Source organism: Arvicanthis niloticus, chromosome 14, assembly GCF_011762505.2.
Source record: "Arvicanthis niloticus isolate mArvNil1 chromosome 14, mArvNil1.pat.X, whole genome shotgun sequence".
NCBI classification, from domain to species: Eukaryota; Metazoa; Chordata; class Mammalia; order Rodentia; family Muridae; genus Arvicanthis; species Arvicanthis niloticus.
In genome coordinates, this window is record NC_047671.1 from 8,933,705 (window position 1) to 8,957,280 (window position 23,576).

Genomic DNA, 23,576 nt, shown 5'->3' on the forward strand with positions numbered 1-23,576 from the left:
TTCTCTAATCTTGCCCTGTGTCCCATGATGCTGGGAAGCTTGCTGTCTGTGGACAAGTGGTCCTCAGTATTTTGATGGTCATGAATCTACTTGAGAATCTTCATTTCTTTACCTTAGGGAAATATACACAGTGTACATGGATACTAAATTCGTATTATTTATATAAATAATTTTCAGTATATGTCTATATTTATCTATAGCATGAGTATTAGTGGATTTGACTTTAGGACCTTTGTGTAGTTGTAGTCTGACTTAACCTATTATGGTCTTACTACAGCCTTCTGCTTGTGAAATTCAAATGAAGAAGTCAGAATGCTTTCTATTGTGCCTCTCTTTTACAAAATGGACTAAAGAACTTCCAAATTTGATGAAATTTTGTCAAATTTCCTTCATTGTGAATTCTCAGTTTCAGACACTCCTTGGTGATTTATTGCTCTTTTAACTGTAAAACTTTACTGAAATAATAGTCAGAGTTTAAATAGAGCAGTAATGTGTGCTTCCAGCTTCTCTCGTTCTGAACTTATGGCGGCACATTACCGCCAGATGAGCAACTTCCAATTCAAGGTCTTCTTCATTAGCAACCACAATTACTCTTTCTCTTTGGTTTCCAATATCCCAACTCTTGATTGCTGGTCTTCATTTTGAGGTTGTCACTGGGTTTCTGTATAATCCCAGGTTTTATCCAATTATAGCATTCTTGACCATCTCTTCTTCCACTAAATTAGATCTTACTCATGCAATTATATTTCATACTATCTTGTAACTCTTCTCCCTGGGGTACAGAGGGACATTTTACATGAAAGTCAGCAAAACATTTTTGTGTGATCTTAAGTAATTTATTCAAGGTTCACTATTGTCTAATTATTTTCAGAAAATAAACATTCTGATTTTTTGTTTATTTACTAACAGTTTATTTTGTTTCAAGTTTAAGAAACTTGAAACATAAAAAATAATATTATTATTTTTTTTATCATAAAGTTCTAAAATTTTGTCAGTGTAGGAGTCCTAAGTATAGCACTGTGGTTTAGACCTGAACAATGGCATCTGGGTGCTTGTCAGTACAGCATGGTAAGTCAATCCATGGCATTATACTGACTAAGTATTAATAAGAGTATTCTATTGAGCCCTGACTGGATTGTTTGGAATGTAAATGGAGCTGTTGATGGATCTGGTGACTGATGACTTACATTCCAATTAATCAATTGTTCCATCAGTTCTTAATCAGATCAAATATCTCCTGAGTGCACACAGCTCTTTTAGTGGTATTAGCAGAAATGAATGCTTTAGAACCAATTTTCATCAATCTCCTATAAATGCCAATATCCTTTTCACTTGTATCTAAGTGATAATATTATAGTGTAAGTGTTTGGAACACAGTACAGTACCTCACTGTCTCTTATAGTGGGATGAGGGTAGGTAAGTGACACTGTCTTATCCACATTATCTCTACAGAAAGATTTGTCTATCATTTAAAATTTTCATGCCGTCATTAAGTCATATAAATGATTTAAAAATCAAGTTTAATGACCAAAGATCTGATATCATAAATTCACAGTCAACGTCTATTTTTCTTTTCTAGGACATCCACAGTAGCTCATCTCTTTCAGAGCTCTCGGATGCGAGAGCTGTTGCAGGTTGCCTGCTGGTGCTACAGGGTGACTTGTTATGCTGTGATAGCCTCAGATTCCTCATAGTCCCCTCACTTTATCATTCCTTGATGTGGCTCTCAATGTGTCACATACACTAGCTGATCTCAATTTGAGGTCATTAAATCTGTCCTTTCCTGTCAACTCTTGTCAATTATACAAAATAAAATCAAGTATTCATAAGTTTGTAATAGGATATAAGCAGACCAGTTTAATAATTCATTTTTACTGAGGTTTAACTAGTATCAGTTATAGCTAGTGCTTTCTGGGTAAAAAAAAAAAAAAATTTGCTTACTTGGTCTTGGTGTAAGATAGGCCACTCTGGGATAGGCTACACTTCAGTCTTTGCTGCCACCCTTTCCTCTAGCACATCAGTTACTGGAAGTCAGTCATTTTCATCCATCTTAGTCTGTACTTATCTAACAGGACTTGAACCGCTTATCTTCAGAGGTCTTAGATTGCAATGTGCATTGTGCCTGTAGTGTTCAGTGTGTTGGTTTTACTTTCATGTTAGAGATGAAAGACATTTCAGAGCATCTCATCTGTTCTTTTTTTTTTTTTTTTTAAGAATTATTTATTTATTTTATGTATATGAGTACACTATTACTCTCCTCAGACACACCAGAAGAGGGCATCAGATCCCATTATAGATGGTTGTGAGCCACCATGTGGTTCCTGGGAATTGAACTCAGAACCTCTAGAAGAGCGGTCGGTATTCTTAACCACCGAGCCATCTCTCCAGCCCCATCTCATCTGCTCTTATTTGCAGAAACTAGTATCTAGTGCACTGAGCTTTGTTTACTTTTTCATCAGAATATATACTCACATTTAAGATGGAAAAAATCAACCTTAAATAAACATTTGACTTTAGAATTACCTGAAGCACATTTTTCTTTTACTTATCTTTAGTTTTTCTAATCAGTATGTGAAGAATATTTTCCTTTATGTAATCTGTTTGACAGTGGACAACAGTTTGTTTACTCAATTATGCATATAATCTTTCAAAGTGCATATACTCTGGTGAAGGTCCCTTAATGTAACATCAACTGATAAAGCACACTGTTGGAAAATCTTCTTACAGCTCTTGATCTATAACCATGCTTCAGAGTTGATTCTGATCTCAGATTTCCAGAGTCATTTGAGAATGATAATGCCTATGCTAAGATAATTAAAAGGATTAAAGAAAAGGTAGTGGTGTGCTCTTTACCTGAAGACTTTAGAGAAGAGCCAGGCAAAGTTCATATTCAATATGGGCATTGTGGGAAATACTAGAGAGCCTGACAGCCAGCTTTTTAAAGGTGGCAACAGCCCAGCCAGAAACTAAGAAAGTTCCTGGATCAGACTCATCCTGTGGGCAGAAGCTGTATGCTTGTTCTAGGTTCTTAGGAACTACAAGAAGGGATTGGAACACACTCCAGAGTATTTTCCCAGAAACAGACAGCTCTTCAGCATGGCCAAAGTCAAATGTAGAATACTTTGAGATTTTATAGAAATAATGATGCCATTCTGCTGAAACCTGCCAGTACAGTAGCTCTTCCCCCTGTCCCCCATACTCAAGTTTCTTGACTTAAAACATTGTAAGTAAAGCACAAGCCACCCTTTCTTAGGGAGCTACTTCAAGGTCAGTTGAATCCTAAGGACCGAAGTCTCTAATTGGGTTTTATTGCAACTGCAAGTGAGCAGAAAATGTAGACCTCATTGTCTGTATCCTCTGTTGCTGCTGTACTGGGTATTGACCAAGTGAGTGGCTGCAGCCTCAGGGCAGAGCAGCAGCTATCTTGGTGCCTCTGGACAAAAGGCTGAGCAGTTACAGTGTGAGGTGGGGTCAGGATCTGGTGAATGACATTAGCAAAGTAGAGACCCAGGCCTTCTGGCAGATAGTTTAGAAGAGAGGGGGTAGAAGGAGCCTGAAAATTAATAATGACTTTGAGAACATGCTGAGAGTAGGCATCTGGGAGGTGGAGGTGTCTAGTATTCTTTAAGAAGGGAGGGAAGGGCACTGTGTGGTGGAAGCAGATCGAGGGTTTCTATGGGACTTGGGAGTTGTTTATAGTTTGTCATTTTATGATTAATTCATAGAGTATAATAAGGTTTGTGGTTTTTGTAACTATTTTATAATTAAAGTCTAAAAGTAACTTGAAAGAATTCTCTGTGATTAAGCTATAACTTTGGTGATTATTTGTTTTCACTTTACTTTGCTTTCTGCGGTATTGGGGATTGAATGGAAGGCCAAAAGGCCTTTGCACATACTTGGCAAGTGCAGTGCCATAGGCTATATCTCTGTCTTTGAATTTGTTATGTTGTTCATGTTTTATGTACTTCCTTCCTTTCATTGTTTAAGAATTGCTTTATTACAAGCTTGTTGTAGTTTGTATTTAAATTATGGAAAGAATGCATGATTTTCAAATGAACACTATAAGGTCTGAGCAGGAAGGTTCTAGTTCCTTCCTCTGTTCCCTTCTTCCCTTTATAGGTGCATTTTATGCATCTATGCTTGTACATGTGTGTAACAGTGCATATGCATAGATTTATATACATAGGTGTGCTTGTAGAGCACAGAAACACATGTATGAACACAGATATCTATGGATGCATGGGACTGCATTGCATACATATAAAAGATACATGCACACAGAAGCAGGTCTAAAAGTTTGCAAATGTGCCTATTTGTAGTTCTCTAACCGCAGACATGAGAACACACATGTATACTTCCTTTTCCTCTCCTCTAGTTTACTCTCTACCCCTTCATGTCAGTGTTCATCAGCTCCCTTTCAAGCAAGCAGTTGCTGCTGCAAGAATACCACACTTTAAAATGCTGATTGCAAATGCATTGCCCTCTCCTATTTTTAAACTTCATCTTTAGCTCAGACTCTCTGTGTAGTGGAGGAAGTTCTTGAATTCCAGATGCTCTTGCCTCTGCCTCCCAATTGCTGACATTGCAAGTATGTGCCACCATGCCTCAGACATGGGTTTCTCTCTCCCTCTCTTCATTTCCCTCTTCTCCCTTCCTCAGTGTGTTTGTACCCCCATTTTCTCCATTTGACAATATCTCCTAGGTATCTTTTCATAATGTTGAGGTCTCTGCTCCTTTTTGCATTTAAAATTGCTGCCTCTGCTGTTTTATTTAGCTATCTCTCTAGTCCTGGTACCAACCTTTCGTTATTATAAACTGATGCAATGAGTAGTTCTCTGTGTGTGTCATTTAGTGCATTTGTGTCTGCTGTTATCTCTAGGATCAGTTCTCAGAAGAGGGATGAGGAGTATGGTCTGGGGTAATTAGATTGCTGTGATTCAGATTTGTACCCTTCTGAAATTTGATGGGTTTATTATTATGTAATAGCACTTACCTGGGTATTAGCATTTTAGCTGTGCTTATATTACTGAACATTTTATGATGGTCAATTAACATTTTATTAGCAAGGTAATGTCAGACTCTGAGATATTCTTGTATGTATCTTACTATCTTGTCATCATCAAAAGTAGAAATGATCTAGATAGCTTTCAGTAGTTGATATTAAACCTTAATAGCCATGGGCTGGGGTTGTAGCTCAGTGGTAGGACACTTGTCTAGCATGCTCAAGGCCCTGGTTTTGAGCCATAGCATCATCCAAACACACAGAGATACTGTCATCACAGTTTCAACTACAACAAAAGCAAGGACACCAAACAGGATATAAGTGATTAAAAAACAGATTAGTGACTATCTTTTTTACAGATTTAGTCTCCGAGCCAAATTATGTCATTTAAAAATGAAGGCTTTTTAAAGCTGTTTGTCCTTGGCACTGTTTGGATGAATCATTTTCCAGGTCCCAATGTGCCTAAATCTGCTTTGAAAATACTTAAATCTCAGGAGAAACTTCCTTCAGCGCAGTAACAGATGGTGACATTTTCTCCTCTACCTCCAAGGTTCATGTTTTATCCGCACGGACCAGCTAGATGGTGAGACCGACTGGAAGCTGAAGGTGGCGGTGAGCTGCACACAACGGCTGCCAGCCCTAGGGGTGAGCACCACGGGGACACTGTACTCCTTGTTTTTTAGCAGTAGTAATGGGTGATAAGGAAGTTTCTATTGATATTAGCTGACTCATTTGAACACATTAAGCCTGCAATTTGTCATTTTCTTATTTTTCAAGGTCATTAAAAATGATGTGGTTTTCTAGTGCACGACTATTTTAGGTAGTTTTAAATGTTCCTACTGATCTGACATTTAGGCTGTCTATATTTTTAATCTGTCTTAAAATGTCTCAGTTAAGTAATCCATAGAGCTGGGACAAACAGCTTTATTTTGTTGCTGGGAATTGTTGCTCACTTGGTAGCAGGTTAAAGTGTTCTGGGAGAACAGAACTCAAACCTTGACTGAGCCTAGCCCTTGAGCTAAGTCTTGTGCCTGCAGCTTTTCCTTCTGAGGACAGAAGACTTTGATGTGGAGGAAGTGAGTGCTGCTATGTTTCTTATGCTGAGGGAAGGGGAGAGAGTTTCGTTCCACGCTTGTAACAGTTGCTGATTGGGTCCCCTATCCCTACTCAGGAAAGCTGCAGGGAGACAGTAGAGACAACAAGGTCATAGATGTTTGTGGGTTCCATGATTTCTAAAGCAACTTTCATAGATGTCAAGAATCTCTTCTACTAGTACACCTGATTTCCCTCCCTCCCTTCTCTTCCCTCTGCCTTTTTTACTAAAAAAAAAAAAAAAAGAAAAGCCTACAGTTATAATAGTTGTTTATGTGATGTTTATATTTTCATTTTTATTTATATACAACACCATTCTGAACACAAGCAGATTTGTCGTCTTACATAATTTGCTGCCCTTCTGTGACCAGGAGAAGGATTGAAATTGTCATGAGGAGAAAGGCTTCTGGCGGGGAGAACAGCTGCTTACTACATAGCTTAGAATCTTAGTGTATCATGTCTTTGGTGGCAGGTGCTTTCTCCTCTGTGTATTGGACTATGGAAGTTCAATGTCTGAGACTTGGACAAATTTTGCTTTCTTGGGTTATTTTACTATTGCCTATATTTAAGGTCATTTCTAAATTAGGATTCGTTCCGTATAGATTTTCTTTGTATCTTTGCCAGACCAGTTGGACCTTGGCCTGGTTTTCTTATTCCTTCCCATATGATACATGGTCCTGTAGTAACTGGCATGTCTTCCTCCTCTGTGATTTTTTTACCCCAGTATGTTAAAACTGGAAAACACATTTTTACCTCTGGTACCAGAAAAATGACCTGGGCCCATGTGAGACACATGTAGTTTCTGGTCTTGAGTTGGAGTCACCCTGTACAGTTCACCAGCCAGCTTCTGCTGATCTGTTGTAGAGGGAAAAGGGAAATCTTACGTTTTCAGCTTAGTTGGAAAATGTAAACATTGAGAGAAGGCATGTAAATGACATCTTCCTCCTTTAAACAAGGTCTTAGATAGAATCATGGGTAATAACAATCTTAACGATTTTATGTTTATCATCTTAAGCCATCATAGAGTTCTGGCCAAACACAGATAATCAGTGGAAATTTTCTTTTAGAAGATCCACCATAAAATACAGATGAAAAGACCTTGCCTGGATAGAGAATATGGATGACAGTTCATTGTTTTAATCTTGATTATGTAACGACTAGCCCTCTATTTTTGAGTACTAGAAATACGTGTTTCTTACTTAGTCCTCGCCTTTACCATTTCTTGTTGGTGTGTCACTGAAAAGTATGTGACGCTTGTGTGTGCAGTATCCGCTCAACTGATAGAGCAGAGGAATGAAGTATGGATCCTTTGCTTAGGTAGATGGAAATACTACTTGTTTTATTTTTATATAGCATATAGTCATCCTCCATTCCCAAGAGTTTATGTTAAGTTTTTCCATACAATGTATTTTGGATTTTCCCTTTTCTTAACTCCTTGTAGATGCTCCCAACATCTCTACCCTCCCAACTGCACGTTCCTCCTCTCTCTTCCTCTCTCAAAACAAAAACAAACCCAAAAATGAAAATTAAGCAAAAAACGAATAATAATAATAATAGTAATAATAATAATAATAAAACAACCACCAAAACTAAAAGCCTACAGATAGCAAACAACCCTCTGTAGGGGAAAAAAGCAAAACAACAACAACAAAATAAACTATGCAGTATATTTTGGTTGCCAACTGCTTCCTGGTGTTATGAAGCCTGCCCAGTGACACTGCATTGAAGAAAACTGGTTTTTTCCTTTCTATTATGAGATGAAAACATCTCATTTAAGATTGAATGCTTCAAAGTTTCGTATTCTCTGCACATTGTCCAGTTGTGAGTCTCTGTGTTCTGCAAGAAGAAACTTTGCTGATATGAATTTAGTGAGCCACTGATCTTTGCGTATATCGATATGTCATTGGGAGTCTTTATTGCTATGTTCCTTCGGCATAGTAATAGTAGCAGCTTTCCCACGGCCTGTCCAGTCTGTGTTTGACCACTTTCACAGTGTCAGGTATGGGCTTACAGAGTAGGCCTAAATCCAGTAGAACGTGTGCTTGGTTACTCCCATTACATTTATGTGCCACTATTGGACCATGTGTCTTGCTGTCAGGTTGCTGTTTTGTTAGGGTTTAACAATCACCAAAGAATGATATCCCAAACTCAATTAGTATGCAAAAGCTGAATTTCCTGCATGCAGGGGTCTCCCTGTTTGAGAATGGAGACCCCTAGTGGTCTCTCAGACCCAGCTTTTATTGTCAGTTAGGGGAATTCCAGGGAGGGGTATGTGCCCTTTTACCTTGACTGGTTAGCTCTATCTCTAGGGGTCTGACGATTCTACAATTGGTTAGGCTCTGAAGACCTCCCTGGGGGTCACATTCATTCTAGCTACCTATTCTTACTTCAGGTCAGATGACAAGGTGTCCTCAGATTGTCTTCCTGTGGCTATAGTTGGTTGACCACAGATTCCTGGATCTTGGTTCTCATTTCTGGGGAATAGAAACTTAGTATTTAGTAGTCTTCCAAACTGCCCTTCACAACCTGTCATGGAGTCAGCCTGGCTTTGGCTAACTCAAGTCCTCTCAGTTCTAGGTCATAGGGTTTGTAAATGGGTGACACTGGTGGTTAATTTTTACCTCCAGTAGCATGCAGAACATCTTGCAGTCCCATGAATGTCAGTAGGAGTGAAGTTTCTAGTTGGACATTTGCTCAATTCCTCCATGTTTGATGACATAAATAAGGCGTGTGTTCAGTAGGCGGGCCTTACTGTCAGGATAGAGAGTAATGAATAGCCCGTGGTGTTTAAACTTGTTTTGGATCCTTGACACCCATGTAAAAAATCTTTGTGCCAGGAAGACAGAGGCAGGCAGAGCCCTTGGACTCAACTTAGAGACACTTTTTCCAAAACCAGAGAACAGCTATAAGGAACAACATTAAATCTCTAACCTCAGAATGTGTGTCCTTTTCCCATCTTATTCAGAACCAAACATGTAATGTGACACTTCGTCCTCATCCTGCAGTTGAGGACCAGAAGTGCATTTTACTTTCTGTCTGGTGTTACTGTATCTTTTATTCTCCTGATTTGTCATCTCCCAGGCTCACTGCTTCTGTCTGCTAACCTAGGTCTAGTCCTGGAAGCTTCTAGCCTCTGTACGATCCCATCTCGGCCTAGAATGATTTCAGCCTCTGAGACTTACTGCTTAATAAGCTCACCCTTCCTAGTTTCTTTCTGATCTCTGGCTGACTGGTTTAACACAGCTGTTCTGGTTCAAACTCCTCTCCAAGCTGACTGATTCAATCTGGCTTCTCTCTCTAAGCCTATCCTAAATTGGTCTGCTTGGACTCATACTAACTTTGGCAGTATGTTCTAATTTTCTGGCTCCTCTTCATTTTCTGGCTTGTTCTGTCTTCACCCGTCTAGCTTGTTTTTTCTTCATCCTGTATCTGTAAAACTCTTGATAAAACTGCCTTCTCTGTCTTTCTGCATTGCTCCCTCAAGTAGGTTCCCTTTCCTCTGTGTTCTCATGAGGGTTAGGCATATCCTAGTCTGTCAAATCTTTCTCTGATCCATCACTTTGTCTGGCACTCAATTAGATACCTCTTTCAGAAATGGAGGCTTCCTTCTCCAAACTAATTTTACCTTCACTGTTTGGTGTGTACTAAGGGTGTGTCTGCATCCCAGCCAAAGGGCCTAAAGGTGGGCACTAAGACTGGGCTACACCACAACTAGAAACTATTCTTTTCAGTAAATAACACAATCTCAGATTCACAGTATGACCAAATATTCTGTAACAGTCTGCTATAGTATCCAGTTATTCATGGATGTTGTTGATCAGGGTGAGAAAGTTTTTCCTAGTGTATTTTGCTCAGAGACTTGAGAAACTGCTGACAAGACCACTCTTTGTATGGGTAAAACCAGAGGCATCTAGCAGAGTCAGGAGCACAGAAAAAAAAAAAGAAAGAAAGAAACAGACTGGATATGGCCAGGGTTAGGGAAGCAGGAGAGATGGGGAGAACAGTGGGAATGGCAAGATGGCAGGAGATAGAGACTAGAGCATAGCAGGAGAGAATAAGAGAGACTAGTTAGAGCTGCCAGGTTCTAAGATTCTAAGGATGAGTAGCTATGAGAAGAGAAGCCAGGAGCTGGAGTGAGTTTAAGGTCAGGGAGAAGGTGAGAAGGCCATGGACTCTGGGGTTAGACCAGTTCCTTTGGGATACTGAGGGAGTCTGAGGCCAGCAGGAGCTTGAGCACAACAACAGGCAGTCCTGGGTCCCTTCTGCCAGAGGAAAGGGAAATGGGTTCTTTTCGCAGCTAGGAACCTGTTCCACAAGTTCCTGAGGAATGCTGCTTTTATCTTCAGTCCATAAATCCTCCTACAGTTCAGTTTTAGCTTCTTTCTAAATAGTTGGATAGCTTGAGGCCTAATAAATGGGTAATAAATGGGTATTCTTTTTTTTTTTTTAAGGCTTTTCTGTATCTTTCTATGATCTTGTGGTTTCTTTTATTAACATACTAATACATAATATTGCCTGGCTTTATACTGACTTTGTTGTTGTGCCTCCCCCACCCCCCACCTAAAATGGAATAAATCCCATTTTCTCCTGGTGAATACCTTTTCATATATTGTAGCATTTGACTTCTGTGTATTTGCCTGGGAGTAAGGGGAGACTATGTGTGTATGCACACATATATCAAAGGATATTGATTTGTACTGATTTATTTAATGTCTTTTATTTGATAATAAGGGATAGGCTGCTCATAAAATATTTTATAGAGTCTTCTTGCCTCTTGTATTTTTAAAATAGTTGGCATTATATAAATGTTACTGTTTTTTTTTTATATATTTGAACAGATTCACCTTTAAAACTACCTGGTCCTAGAGTTTAACTTTCTGGAAAGTATTTAATTAGGAATTGAATTTCTTTACTAGATATAGAGCTGATTGGATCTTTCATCAGTGCATGATAATTCTGAAGCTAGTCATTTCATTATCTTTGTCATTTTGGGGTATGTCTTTATTTGAAAAATTTAGTCCTTGTCATAGGTCACACTTGACTGTTTCACATATCTAGTCGGATTTATTTATTTATTTATTTGTAATGCTGGATGTTATAAAAGTTATAGTCAATGTTGAGACATTTTTTCCCTTCACTGCCTTTTATCTACATTCTTCATTCAAAAACTTGTGGAACAACATAGTCTTGTTAAGGTTTATTCTTAAATGTTTTAGGATGGGCTCCTTTGTGTTGTCATAATGGTTTAATCCCAAGCTAAGACAAACTCCTGGGATCCACTAAACTCCTCCTTTGCTTGAAGGTACCTCTATCAAAACCTGACCTCTTCTGAGCTCTGCAGTTTCTAAAGAGGGCCAGTTTAGGGGGTTAACAAGTGCCTGGTCAGCTGGTTTCTACCTTTTGTGTTTAGTGTCACTGTAGTTAACAGACTCCAGTGGCGTCCTCTTCAGACTTGTGCAGTTCTTTGCTTCCCCCTTCCTCCCCAGCAACTGCAGGCTCCCTTATCACAGTTTTCCTAAGCTCAGTCTCTGTGTCACAACCCTGCCTCTCCTGCTTGGTATCTTCTCCTGTCTAGTGAATTGCTGCTTCATGAGAAAGGAGTGGGCACACAGCTGTATGTCTGTCCTCTATGGTTGCTTCCTCTATTTAATCCATTTTTACAGTTGTTTTTCACTGAGAAAGCAGGTCTCATATTAGTCAATTTTTTTTTAACATTTAACACAGCTTAGAGAAGTTCATTAATTTTTGACAAGAAGTTAGTGCACTAAACAAGATACATATTTCTCCTAATTACATCTAAGTTGAAAACAGGCCTTTGTTTCTTGAGGCTTGGCTTGTTAGAAGGGGCCTGCAAGAAGACTGTACTTGCCCAGGTCAGGTAGCCTGTCTGTGTCAGAGGCTTCTTCTCTTTTCTCTCCTCTGACTTCTTTCTTAGGGGCCATTCCTTCAGAAAATAGATCAGGGTGATTTTTCCCCCTGACTTTAATAGCAGTGTATCCATTGAACATGCTGTGAGTGATAAAATAGAAGAATCTCCCTTATGGGTTATCCTTGGCATCTCACATTTAGGAGAGTATGCCATGTCTACTGTTTTCCCAGAAGGACATTTAAGTAATAGTGTGTTTGGGGTCGTTTTTTAATGTAAGATTTTACAAATGTTTCTCAATTGTCTGTTTTTGAGATAGAGTTTTACTGTGTGACCTAGGCTAGCCTTAAACTTGAAATACTCTCCCCGTAGGCCTCCAGGGCTAGGATTACAGACATGCACTGTCATGCCTGGTGTATGTTAGGCTGTGCATAGAAGTCTGTAATCTTAGCCACTTGGAGACTGAGGCAGTAGAATTGCAAATTCATGTCCCACCCCAGCTATATAGTAAACTCAAGACCAGCTGGGCTAGCAATATGAGTGCTGTCTAAAAGTAAAATGCTGAGGCCCACACTCTGCCTCAACACTTTGGTGCTAAGTGTTCTGGTCAAGAGAGAGAGTGGGGCTGCAGGGGCAGGAGACACGAAGAATGAAGACAAGACAGGGTGTGATCAAGTCTCTCCTCTTTATCAAGTCTCTTATATTGAAGGGAATTCTGAGGTATTCATATACACAAGCAGGAGAACACAGGTGAAAACACTTTACCACGTGCACCATACAGCTGAGGTCACTAAACAGCAAAACAAGCTATGTGGGATAAACAATATATTTATCAGAGTGTGCTTCAGCTGTTATAGGCTTTTGACAACCAAGTCTTTCATCAGGGTATATGGTTCCAGATGGCTGCAAAGTTGATCTAGCCGCTTTCTACTAAAGTCGGCTCCCAACAGTAAAACGTAGAGAGAGGCCGGGCTGTAGCCCTGTTGAGTGCCTAAAATGCTTACTTAGCACCTGGAGGCCCTGCTCTCAGGTGATCCCAGGACTCACAGCATCCAATGAGAATATATGGTTTTGACTTTTACATACATGTTTATATGGGGTTTTTTTCTTTGTTTGTTTTTGTTTTTATTTTTTGAGACAGGGTTTCTCTGTGTAGCCCTGGCTGTCCTGGAACTCACTCTGTAGACCAGGCTGGCCCTGAACTCAGAAATCCGCCTGCCTTTGCCTCCCAAGTGCTGGGATTAAATGCGTGCGCCACCACTGCCCGGCACATATTTATGTTTGTATATATAGTATTGCTATTGGTAGTTTGTTGTATGGCCTACCAGTATCTTAAAGGTTTTTTTTTTTTTTTGGTTTTGTTTTTTAAAGTGGATACTGTTCTTTGTTTCATGCCTAGACTATTCCTATTTCTATAGTCTACATTATTTTGAAGCAATTTCTATCTTCCATAGTAAGCCTCTACTCCGTCTGGTGCCTGTATAAAACGTAGCTCTAACTGCAGTGGTAATAAAAGATAGGTTATTTTCTGGATCTGAAATTGAGTGACCATGGCCTAGGAGCATAGATTCAGACTGATCAATTTTATGGGCCAGAGGGAGTGCTTTAGCAGACCCATGCTGAGGCATCCCCACCCCCCTGAGGTACCAGCTATACAACAGGTCTAGTATAAAATGAAGTTTATTCTGGGGCATGAGAAGGGGGATTGAGAAGGGAGTAGAGGCAGAGAAAAAGAGGGGAGAAAGAAAGACAGAGAGGCAAGGGCAGGGAACATATGGAGAGATGGGGGCGGGGGAGGGGGGAGAGGACAGAAAGGGAAGGAGAGAGAGGGGTTCCAGAGGGGGCAGAGAGAGCTAACTGGAGGCCAGTCTCTTTATAGCAAACCAAGCTCTTACCTTACTGTTGCTAGGTAACTGTTGGGTGGAGCCTAGAAGAAATGCTAACACAGACTATGTAAATTCTATGTTCTACTGTGGTAAGAGTTTCATGAATTTTAAAAACCTTTTACATTCATTTCATGTGTTTGTGTAGGAAGGTGTTTGCCACAGTGCACATGTGTGGGGTCAGAGGACACTTCGTGGTACTAGTTCTCTCTCTACCATGTAGATTCCAGGGATCAAAGAGAGAGAGAGAGAGAGAGAGAGAGAGAGAGAGAGAGAGAGATCATTAAGAAAGTGCCATTTCCCACTGAGCCATCTTACTAATCCTCATGAAAATTTTTTTCTTTTTCTTTTTTTCTTTTCTTCCTTTCTCTTTCTTTCTTTTGGCATAAATCAAGGCATGTTTAATACATTGATGGGAATATCAGGTAGTAGTTGGGTTGCAGAAACACGAGGCTATGACTGTTACAATATAGATGACATCTCAGTCTTTGAGCTGTGGAAGCTAGTGGTCTGATAATCCATTTATAGATGATTTACCCAATGATCACAAAATATTTACAGGTCAGTGTTAGGTGAGCAGTGAATGACTGATGGGGGTGGGACAAAGGTAACTCAAGATCATTTGGTGTTGGATCTGCAACATTAGTTGGGAAACTCTAATCAGAGATGTTCTAGTCAGTCAGCATTCATTTCGGGTGAATTTCTGAGTGAGTGAGAAATCAAATCAAACAACCATGTTAGCCACCTACACCAGTACTGTTCTCTTAACAAGCTTATTTTTTTCTAGAAACTTAAGGTGGTTCTCAATTGGTTCTATGGTTTCCAGTCTTCCCCATTCACAGGCAGATGAGTCTGTTCCCTAGACCTTGACCCAGTGCAAGCCTCAAAGAAGACCTTCAGTCTGTCCTTTCACCAGTAGCTTTGTTGCTGTATACAAATGTATTGGGTTGTGTGGGGCCAACACTAACCTGTTCTCTTGGTGGGGTTTGGTTTCCTGGTGTGCTCTAATGCCTCTTCTTGACAGCTCTTGTTTGTCATTTTAATCACTTCAAGTGTCTGTCAGTAGGTGAAGTCAGAGGGTCACTAGCAATTATAATGCTGCAGTTACTGAAATAGTCCACACTGGTTCTTGAATGTCCAGGGCCCCACAGATGATGAAGCCACCAGTGTGCTTCAGAGTGAGCTCAGCCAATCAGCTCCTTTCCCACCTCTCACTTTGACTGGCAGTCCTTTCATTCCTTTTTCGTGCTTGCCCTCTATTCCAGTGTTTTCCATTTTTACTTTGTTTTATGGTGGAAAATAAGGTTATGCTGTTATCTTAAATGCAGTACAACCATGTTCTTATTGTCTTTCATACTTTGTTAAAGTGAATATATCTGGACAAGTGAGAAGGCTAGCAAGAGTGATTGCTGCCAAATCTCTTGACCTAGGGTGAATCCCCTGTGGTCCTCAAAGTGAAGAGAGAACTGAGTCCCTCCCAGAGTTTTCTGACCCCCTGCAGTTGTGCTATGGCATGTGTATCCTGGCACGCACACAATAAAGGAATGTAAAAATGGAAAAAAAAAAAAAAAAAAACTTAGCAGAGGAAAAAAAAGCAGAGAATCCTCTCTATTGTTAATTTATTGATATTTTTGCTAAGAGTAACAGAAAAGAAAATACAGAATTTGAAAGAAATTGGAAAGTTAAACAAGAGGATGCTGCTGGTGACTCAGCTCAAGCATTCTGGAAGAGTAAATTAGCAGTAGAAGATTATCAAACTGAGGGCTCACAGCTTGGGCCCCAGTCATCTCCTGCCACCTGTCCTTTATAATAAGCCAATTCAGAGAGCCAGGTTAAAGTGCAAAGCAGAAAAGGGAGATTTGTTTAATGCACCACACTGAGGAGAGAGACAGGGTTATCCAGGAACCCCTCAGGTCCATCTTTTGGATTCTGAAGTGAGACACGTGTTTAAGTAGAGGGCTAAGGACCAACTTGTCTAAGCAATCCCTGTGAAGGTATAGTCCACCTCCCACTGTTGACACAGCACAACCACTGGGTGTGGTTGGTCTCATCCTGTTAGGTGGTCAGTCCCACAGGGTGTTAAAACTGTGAAATCCTCTCTGCCCAACACTCTTTCCTTCTTTCAGCATGAGATTCCTATGGAAGTTCCCATTTCTTTTGATGTTTATTGTTTTAGTACGTTGATAGTCTGGTCTAGAGACACAAGTGTGTCTTTAGTTAGCTCCATTGCTGCCAGGCCCTGTGAGGTAGAGGTGGGTGAAGGTAGAGAATGGAGCTAGAGAAATGTAGAGGTAGAGGAGAGTACAGGGAAGGGGAGAAGAGCTGAAGGAAGGCTGAGGTAGAGGATGAGGTGGAGGTGCAGGAAGGCTGAGCAGAGAAAACGGGAGCTAGGAGGTGGAGGAGCAGGGTAGGAGTGCAGTGCTGTATATGGTCATGTGATGGGAAGCATCCGTGGATATGTAAACCAAAACACTCAGTTGTTTATTCTAATTATATGTATAATTCCATGCTAGTGAGATAGTTTTAAAAACTAGTATACTATTCTATGTCTAACTTTGACTGACTTCTCTTTTTATCACCTTAGGAAGTCATGCTTTATTATATTCAGTATTAGGATGATGTTCCCTTCATTTTTATTAATGGAAAATATATGTGATAATTAATATTTAAAAGTCTTTAAAGGTATATGTTTCATATAATGCTGTACTTAAAGAGGTACACTTTTTGTATAATGCTACTTCCAAATTTTATGCCAAATATGGTTTGATAGGAAGTATGAATAGTTATTTGAGTGAAACAATTGTGTAATTCATGAAGTCACTTTAATTTTTTTATTTAGTCATACACTAACAAGAATATTTCCTAGAAAAGAACTGAACTTTCTATGCATGGACCGTGATAAAGCTGAACACATTTTTTTTGTTCCATAGCAAAGAAAGTTCTGATCTTATTGTGGACAGGAAGTTTAGTTTGTCATCCTTTCATAGCTAAAACAATGGCATAGGTGTCACTTGTTTTAACTCCTGTGTCTGTGAGTGATGGATTTGGAAAACCATTGTATCATATTGCCAGTAATGTCCCTTCTATCTCCTGGTGGTGTGGGGAAGGGTAGGTGAACCTGTTTATGCTACGCTTTTTTTTTTTTTTTTTTTTTTTTTAAATCCCCTGAGCTGTTAATGTGGTCAGAGCATGAGGCTTGGGAGTCCTGTGACTGAGGTTGCACTGCTGTACTGCAATCCCAGATGTGGTTTCTGCAGACACTGTAGACATTTGGGAAATATGTTTCTGGCTTTTGTGATCAAACAAATTTATTAACAACCATGAGGCCCCAGCAATTTTCAATAAATCATGACTTGCTGATTTATTTCAAAAGATCTATATAGCAGTAAACAATACCATTTACATTTAATTAGTTTTATTGAACAAGAGGCAATTTTATTTGTAATGAAACACATGTTATGATTAAGGATGTATTTTAATGACCTTTAAGTAATGCGAACAAATGTTGCCCTTGACCTAATAGCAGAGGCTTTCCTACATTATTGAAAACTTGAGAATGATTTTTAAATTATCATGAAACACTTCAAATGACACTCTCATTATTGTGTCATTATTCAGTCATTTGATGTCTGATGTAGTAAATGAAACACACTCTTGTAAATGCTCGTGTGCGTGTGGAAATGAGAACTGTTGCCGCTTGTTCTTCATTTCCCTGTATCAGGAGGTGCTGTGTGACATGGAGGCTTCATGTGTTGATAGTTAGTATGACCATGTTTGCTCAGTTATCAGATTGATGCTCATTTTTATTTTCTATATTCCAGGACCTTTTTTCTATCAGTGCCTATGTTTATGCTCAGAAGCCACAATTGGATATTCATAGTTTTGAAGGAACATTTACCAGGGTAAGGTAAATAGTTAGTTAATATAAACATTTTCATTATTTGTAGACTTTGAAGGTAATGGACCTTTGTTTTTAACTGTTGCGGGAAATATTTAAAATGAATACGGCATGGTTCCTGCGCTACTGCCTGCACCTGCACCGGTGGATCACATGGCACCAGAGCTCCAAAATCTCTCCACCCAGCTCACCAAGTTCCTTGGTGGGACCTACTACACCAGCCCGGTGCTTCAATTCTCCTACAGCCTTTGTGGTGCACATCAGGAAAACCCACACTTTGCCGCTGTACTTTTCTCTCTTGAATTGAGTCGTCTCAAGAAAAAAAAATACCACACAAACTTAGTTCAGAAACAATGGTAACTCAGTCTGTGGGTGCAACAACTAGAATGCTAATGTTGTATCTATATTAAGTCTAATTTCTCTGGTGGCGAATCCTAGTGGATCCATCACTAAACAGAGAGACACTCGCAGCTACATCTTGCCCTTCTTCTATCCCAGATCCAAAAGCCCTATCTCTCTCTCCTCTTCCTCCCTTCCCCTATCCTACCTGGAAGCCCCTCCTACTCACCCAGTGATTGGCTCCTTTATTCATTAGGGTATGGTTCACAAGTCACCTCAATAGTGACTCACTCCTTGTCCTCAGCCCCTCCCAGGAGAACAGAATTTACCTCAAAATACAAACAGCTCCAGGTCCATCCACAACAGAAAACAATTCAGCCTAGAGTACAATCACAGAGAGATCATTGTCACTTATAAAACTATCTGCAATATTATTTGACACTGAATCTACAAGTGTGAGAGTGCACGTTGAGAACATCTATGAGGCATTCAGCACCCACAGGAGATGGATATCATGTTGTAGCTGCGTATTTTTATGTGTGCTGCAGAGCTACATACTAAGGTGTACATGAAAACATGGGAAGAAGCATGCGCACGTGATGCTCTGTGGTCTTTCTGTGCTTTTTCAAAATTATTATGAGAAACTCACATTCTTGTAAAAACATTTTAGCATATAAGAAAAACTGTCACTTTAGGAGTCACTTAATATAAAAATTAATCGAACCTTCATTACAGATCTTAGAGAGTATTTGCATTCTTTTTTTTTCATCTCTCTTTGTCTTTTCTAGTCTGTATTGCTTATGGCTTCCTGAATGTTGGGAATATCTACTAGACAGTTTTTGCAGACCTCAAGGTCAGAGAGTAAGAATGGGCTGTTGGAAGCCTGAGGGGTGAGTGTGTAGTTGTGGGGAGACGTGTTGGAGTGGTAATGGAGCCAGTCCCAGTGGAGGAAGCCGTGTGAGAACCTTCAGCTTAGATGTGGTGGTGTTTTGTGAGTTTAAGCAGTTTAGATTTACTGTCGATGAGAGGTGGGTAGAGGCTACTTGGTTTGATAATTACTCAGGTTTCTGTCTCTTGAAGTAGTGTAAAATTCAAAATAGAGTCATTGCCGGGCTTTGGGGCGTGGTGGCTTGTCATCTTGGGACACTGATGTTAGAGATGCCTTGCTCCCTGAATAGGGACTTTTTTCAGATAGGATTACATGTCCTCTGGGTGGATTTGGTGAGTGTAGCTCCTTAATCATCAAGGGACTTTTGGAAACTATCAGGGATGGCTCTTTGGGAAATACTGAGGCAAAAGTTTCCTACTTAAAGGCATGGTGTCTCTAGGAAGCATAGTGAAAGGAAATTGATCATTCTGAAGCAACACTGTAGCACTCGGGAAAGTCAACCCCATCCCAGTACCCAAGAGAGAGAGACTCTAGTTCATAGAGCGTTGAGGGTGCCTTGTGAACTGAGAATAGATTCCAGTTCCCATCATGAGAATGAAATCCCCTCTATGTATCTGGTTCAAAGAAATGACACACAACAGTTATTTTGAACAGAAAGAACTGTATTGCGTATGAAAGAAGAAATAAAATTATAAATTTAGGTTTTATATTCACCCTTTTTGAAATTTGTATTTATTGTCAGTTGGGTAGAGAAGACAGACCTGTTCTTTTCTAATGCTGTAGATACCTGAAATGTAAGTAGAACATGACTAATTTTCCAGTTTTGCTTTGTTTTTTTCTCCCTGAACAGGAAGACAGTGATCCTCCCATTCATGAGAGTCTCAGCATAGAAAACACACTGTGGGCCAGCACTGTTGTTGCATCAGGTAAGGAGAAAGAAGTTCCCTTCAGGAGCAAATCTCACATACAAAGGGTGTCAGTGTGGTCTGGGCACTCTAATGCAGGTTTCCTCAGCTTCCCTGAAGGATTTAGCAATAGCTGATTGAGAAGCCAGGAGAGAGTCTTGAGAGTTTGTGAGGAGGCCTGGGCTTCTGTTCACCCATGGCAAAGCAAGGCCAGAAGCATGAGAGTGTGTTACAGCCACTCTGGTGGAGCAAGGACCGTTTTTCTGTGTTTGACATTTGTTGCATGGTACACAACAGAGTCCTTTTCTCAGATTGTGAGGGATGTCACAGGAGGGTCGAGGAGGCTAGTAATAATTTTTGATGGTTCTTACCTACTTTTTGTCTAGAAGAGACTGGCTGTGCTAGCTGTAGGAGAGTAAAGGGTTAAATGGAGACAGACAAGCCAAGAGAGAGAGAAGTGGCAAGGACTTCAGAAGTACAGAAGATTCTGAGTGGTTTTGAGGGAAATTGGAAGAAGGTGGAATATTCCCATGGTTAAAGAGGAAGTTACTTAAGTTTACGGTTCTGCAAATCAATTTCTATGGGGTGTATTAGAAGTGCAGCGTTTACTACCAGGTCAGAAGCAGGTTGACGCCAGTGACAACATGAGGAAGGAATCTCAGAAGAATCTAGTTGATCTCAAGGAAGTTACCAGACATGAAACTCAGTGTCCAGATTGTCTGTGTCCTGGTTATGGCATAGGGGTGCTATCCCCTCTTTTCTGGACCTGTCTATTCACTCAGCAGTTTTGAATAGGTGTCACTTTCTCAGTCTGAGACAGTCTGGAATGAGGCAGCAATGGAACTTATCAGTGGCTAAGGTGGATAGAAAAGACATTAAGAAAATGGTCCAGATAATTTTAGCTACGCTTAAGTACCACAAAAGTTCCATGTCCTATGAAAGTATGTGAGCCAAGAACCTTACAGACATGGTGTTGGAAAGGCTTCTGTGTAGAAGAGATATTGAAAATGGATTAAAGACACACATGTGCAGCAGGGTGGCGGCAGTGGACGCCTTTAATCCCAGCACGTGGGAGGCAGAGCTCTGTGAGTTTGAGGCCAGCCTGGTCTACAGAGCAAGCTCCAGAACAGCTGGGGCCCTGTTACACAAAAAAACCCTATCTTGAAAAATCAAGAAGGGAGGGAAAAAAGGGAGGGAAGGAAGGAGAGAGAGGTGGAGGGAGGGAAGCAAGGAGGGAGGGAAAGAGGGAGAGAGATTGAGATTGATTGATTCCAAGTGTGATTGCTGACAGGACAGTTGTGGGAATATTCCCACCAGAACATAGCTAGGAGAAGGCCTAGTACTGAAAGGATATGGTGCCCTAAAAAAGGTAGTTCTGTTATCCTTTGTTTAAATGGATCCTGCTTACATCACAGTCCTAGAAAACTACAGATATTTATTCATCCTTTAGTGATAAGATATGAAAAAATTTTTTTGTTTTTGTTTTTAACCACAATAACGTTTTATAATTCAAAGTATTTCTAAGAACAAGAAAATAGATTGTCAGGAGTAAGTCAGCAGAACCAGGGGTACACTGTATTCTTTTTTTTTTTTTTTTATCAAATTATAATTTTTACTTTTTAACATGGGGGTTATAAACACAAGAATGCAAGATGTGGGGAAGGGGATGACACAGGAGCATAGGTGTTCAGGGGGAGTACAGAAGGATATGAAAATTTTATTACAATGTTTCACACTTTAAAATCAAGCATGGAGGCAGATTGTGAGAATCTTGAAGTGCTCACTTCTGTGAGGTGTTTCATGGTTTGATATGCACATATATTTATAAGATAAATATAGGTAGAAAAGCAAAGATGTTTGTTCATGAAGGTATCTCAGAGGTGGGAATACTGGGTCCTCTGCTGTGGGGACCAGAGGCTCAGGGACTTTGAATTCAGCTTAGGAAGTGTGAAGCATCCTTGGAAGACCTCACCTGCCCATAGACTTTCCTGAGCCCTACAAACCCATGAGCCATGTGCCTGTTCAGTGATGTGATGGCGCTCTTGCTTGTGCTCCTCAAATGAAGGGTACGCCTGAATACCTGTGTGCCCAGGCATGGAGCTGTATAGCATCCATGCCAGGGTCAGTTCATAAGAGAGCATCTGCGCTAGGGGACATGGAAGGGCCTGTTTTGGCAGAATTTTAATTTTTCTGTCATTGAGCATTTTATTTATGATGTTAAATTAAGTATTATTAAGGGATTAAAAGATTGTCTTTTAAATACAAATCTTACTTCGTTTTGTTCTTTGTTTCTGTTTTAAATATGTATTAGACTGTTGATACCAAATCCCAGTACTATTGATTTGTGGCCTTTCTCCTAAGAACTTCCTGGACATAGTTTTTTGTTTGACTTTAGATTTCAGGATGACTTTGGCATGTAGTAGCTAAGTACTTAAGAGCTCCCCTGCAGAAGTCCTAACCTGGGCATCATACCGTCTGTCCCTTGTAGCCCTGGTTTGGATGGGCACTTGATCCTCTCAGAAGATGTTCTAGAGGAGTGGTTCTCAGCCTTCCCAACATGGAAACCCTGTAATCTAGTAACCCTGCATATAGAGTGGCCCCAACCATAACATGATTTTTATTGCTACTTCGCAACTGTAACTTTGCTACTGTTATGAAATATAACATAAATATTTTTGGAGATAGAGGTTTGCCAAAAAGGCTGTAAACTATAGGCTGAGAACTGCTGTTCTAGACAGTTCACTTAGAAAAGAATATCGATATGCCTTTCATGTTCACATATGTCTGGATATTTAAAAATATATGCATTTTCTTTGATTTTAAATATTTTAAAGGATGTTTTATCTTTATTTAAAAACTTAGGCCAGGCGGTGGTGGTGCAAGCCTTTAATCCCAGCACTTGGGAGGCAGAGGCAGGCGGATTTCTGAGTTTGAGGCCAGCCTGGTCTACAAAGTGAGTTCCAGGACAGCCAGGGCAACACAGAGAAGCCCTGTCTCAAAAAACCAAAAAAGAAAGAAAACAAAAAACAAAAAAACTTAGGAGTGTTGCAAGTCTAAACCTGCTAGGAATAACCTGAGGGTTCTGACCTCTTCTCTAACTGATCACAAGCTTAGAGTTCTTTTTAAGTAAATTGAGAATGGCACCTTTTAAAAAATAGATTATAATTATATACCTTCCCACTTCTCTTTCTTCCCTTTTACACGCTTCCATGTGTTTATTTCTCTTCACCTTTCACATTCATGTCTTCTTTCCTTCATTGTTGCACATATATATGTATGTATAAAACATGTGCTTTATACATATATGTATGTATAAAACATACATATGTATACATGTGTATGTGTAACACATACATACATATATATATGTATGTTCCTAAATATAAATACAACCTGCTTATATTATCCATATAATATTATTTGTGTGTGTGTGTGTGTATATGTGGTATATGTGTGTGTGTGTATATATATATATATATATATATGTATATATATATATATATATGTTTTCAGGGCTGCTCTTTGGTGTTGGATAAATAACTGGTGTATGCTTTTCTGAATAGGACTCACTTCTGCTCTTGGCTTTCCTTAATTGTCCCCTGTTCTTTGTCTAGGGTTTAGGCCTTGTGAATCTTCCTACTAGAGTGTCTGTTTTGGTGTCATCCTTCTTGATTTGTGTTTAGGCAGCCATGTTGGTGAGAC

The 23,576-nt window shown here is 39.8% G+C and overlaps 1 protein-coding gene across 7 annotated transcripts in view; it reads left to right on the plus strand.

The window, feature by feature from the left end:
• Atp9b (ATPase phospholipid transporting 9B (putative)) overlaps window positions 1–23,576 on the plus strand; it is a 192,133-nt gene that overhangs the window by 59,116 nt on the left and 109,441 nt on the right. For 6 of the 7 annotated variants that reach the window (XM_034517990.2, XM_034517991.2, XM_076912372.1 and 3 more), the window contains exons 8-10: window positions 5,553–5,647; window positions 17,665–17,745; window positions 19,820–19,895. In XM_034517990.2, coding sequence (XP_034373881.1) covers window positions 5,553–5,647; window positions 17,665–17,745; window positions 19,820–19,895 — 252 coding nt within the window. The remainder of the gene's footprint in view (window positions 1–5,552; window positions 5,648–17,664; window positions 17,746–19,819; window positions 19,896–23,576) is intronic. The other variant, XM_076912370.1, reaches the window with a different exon arrangement.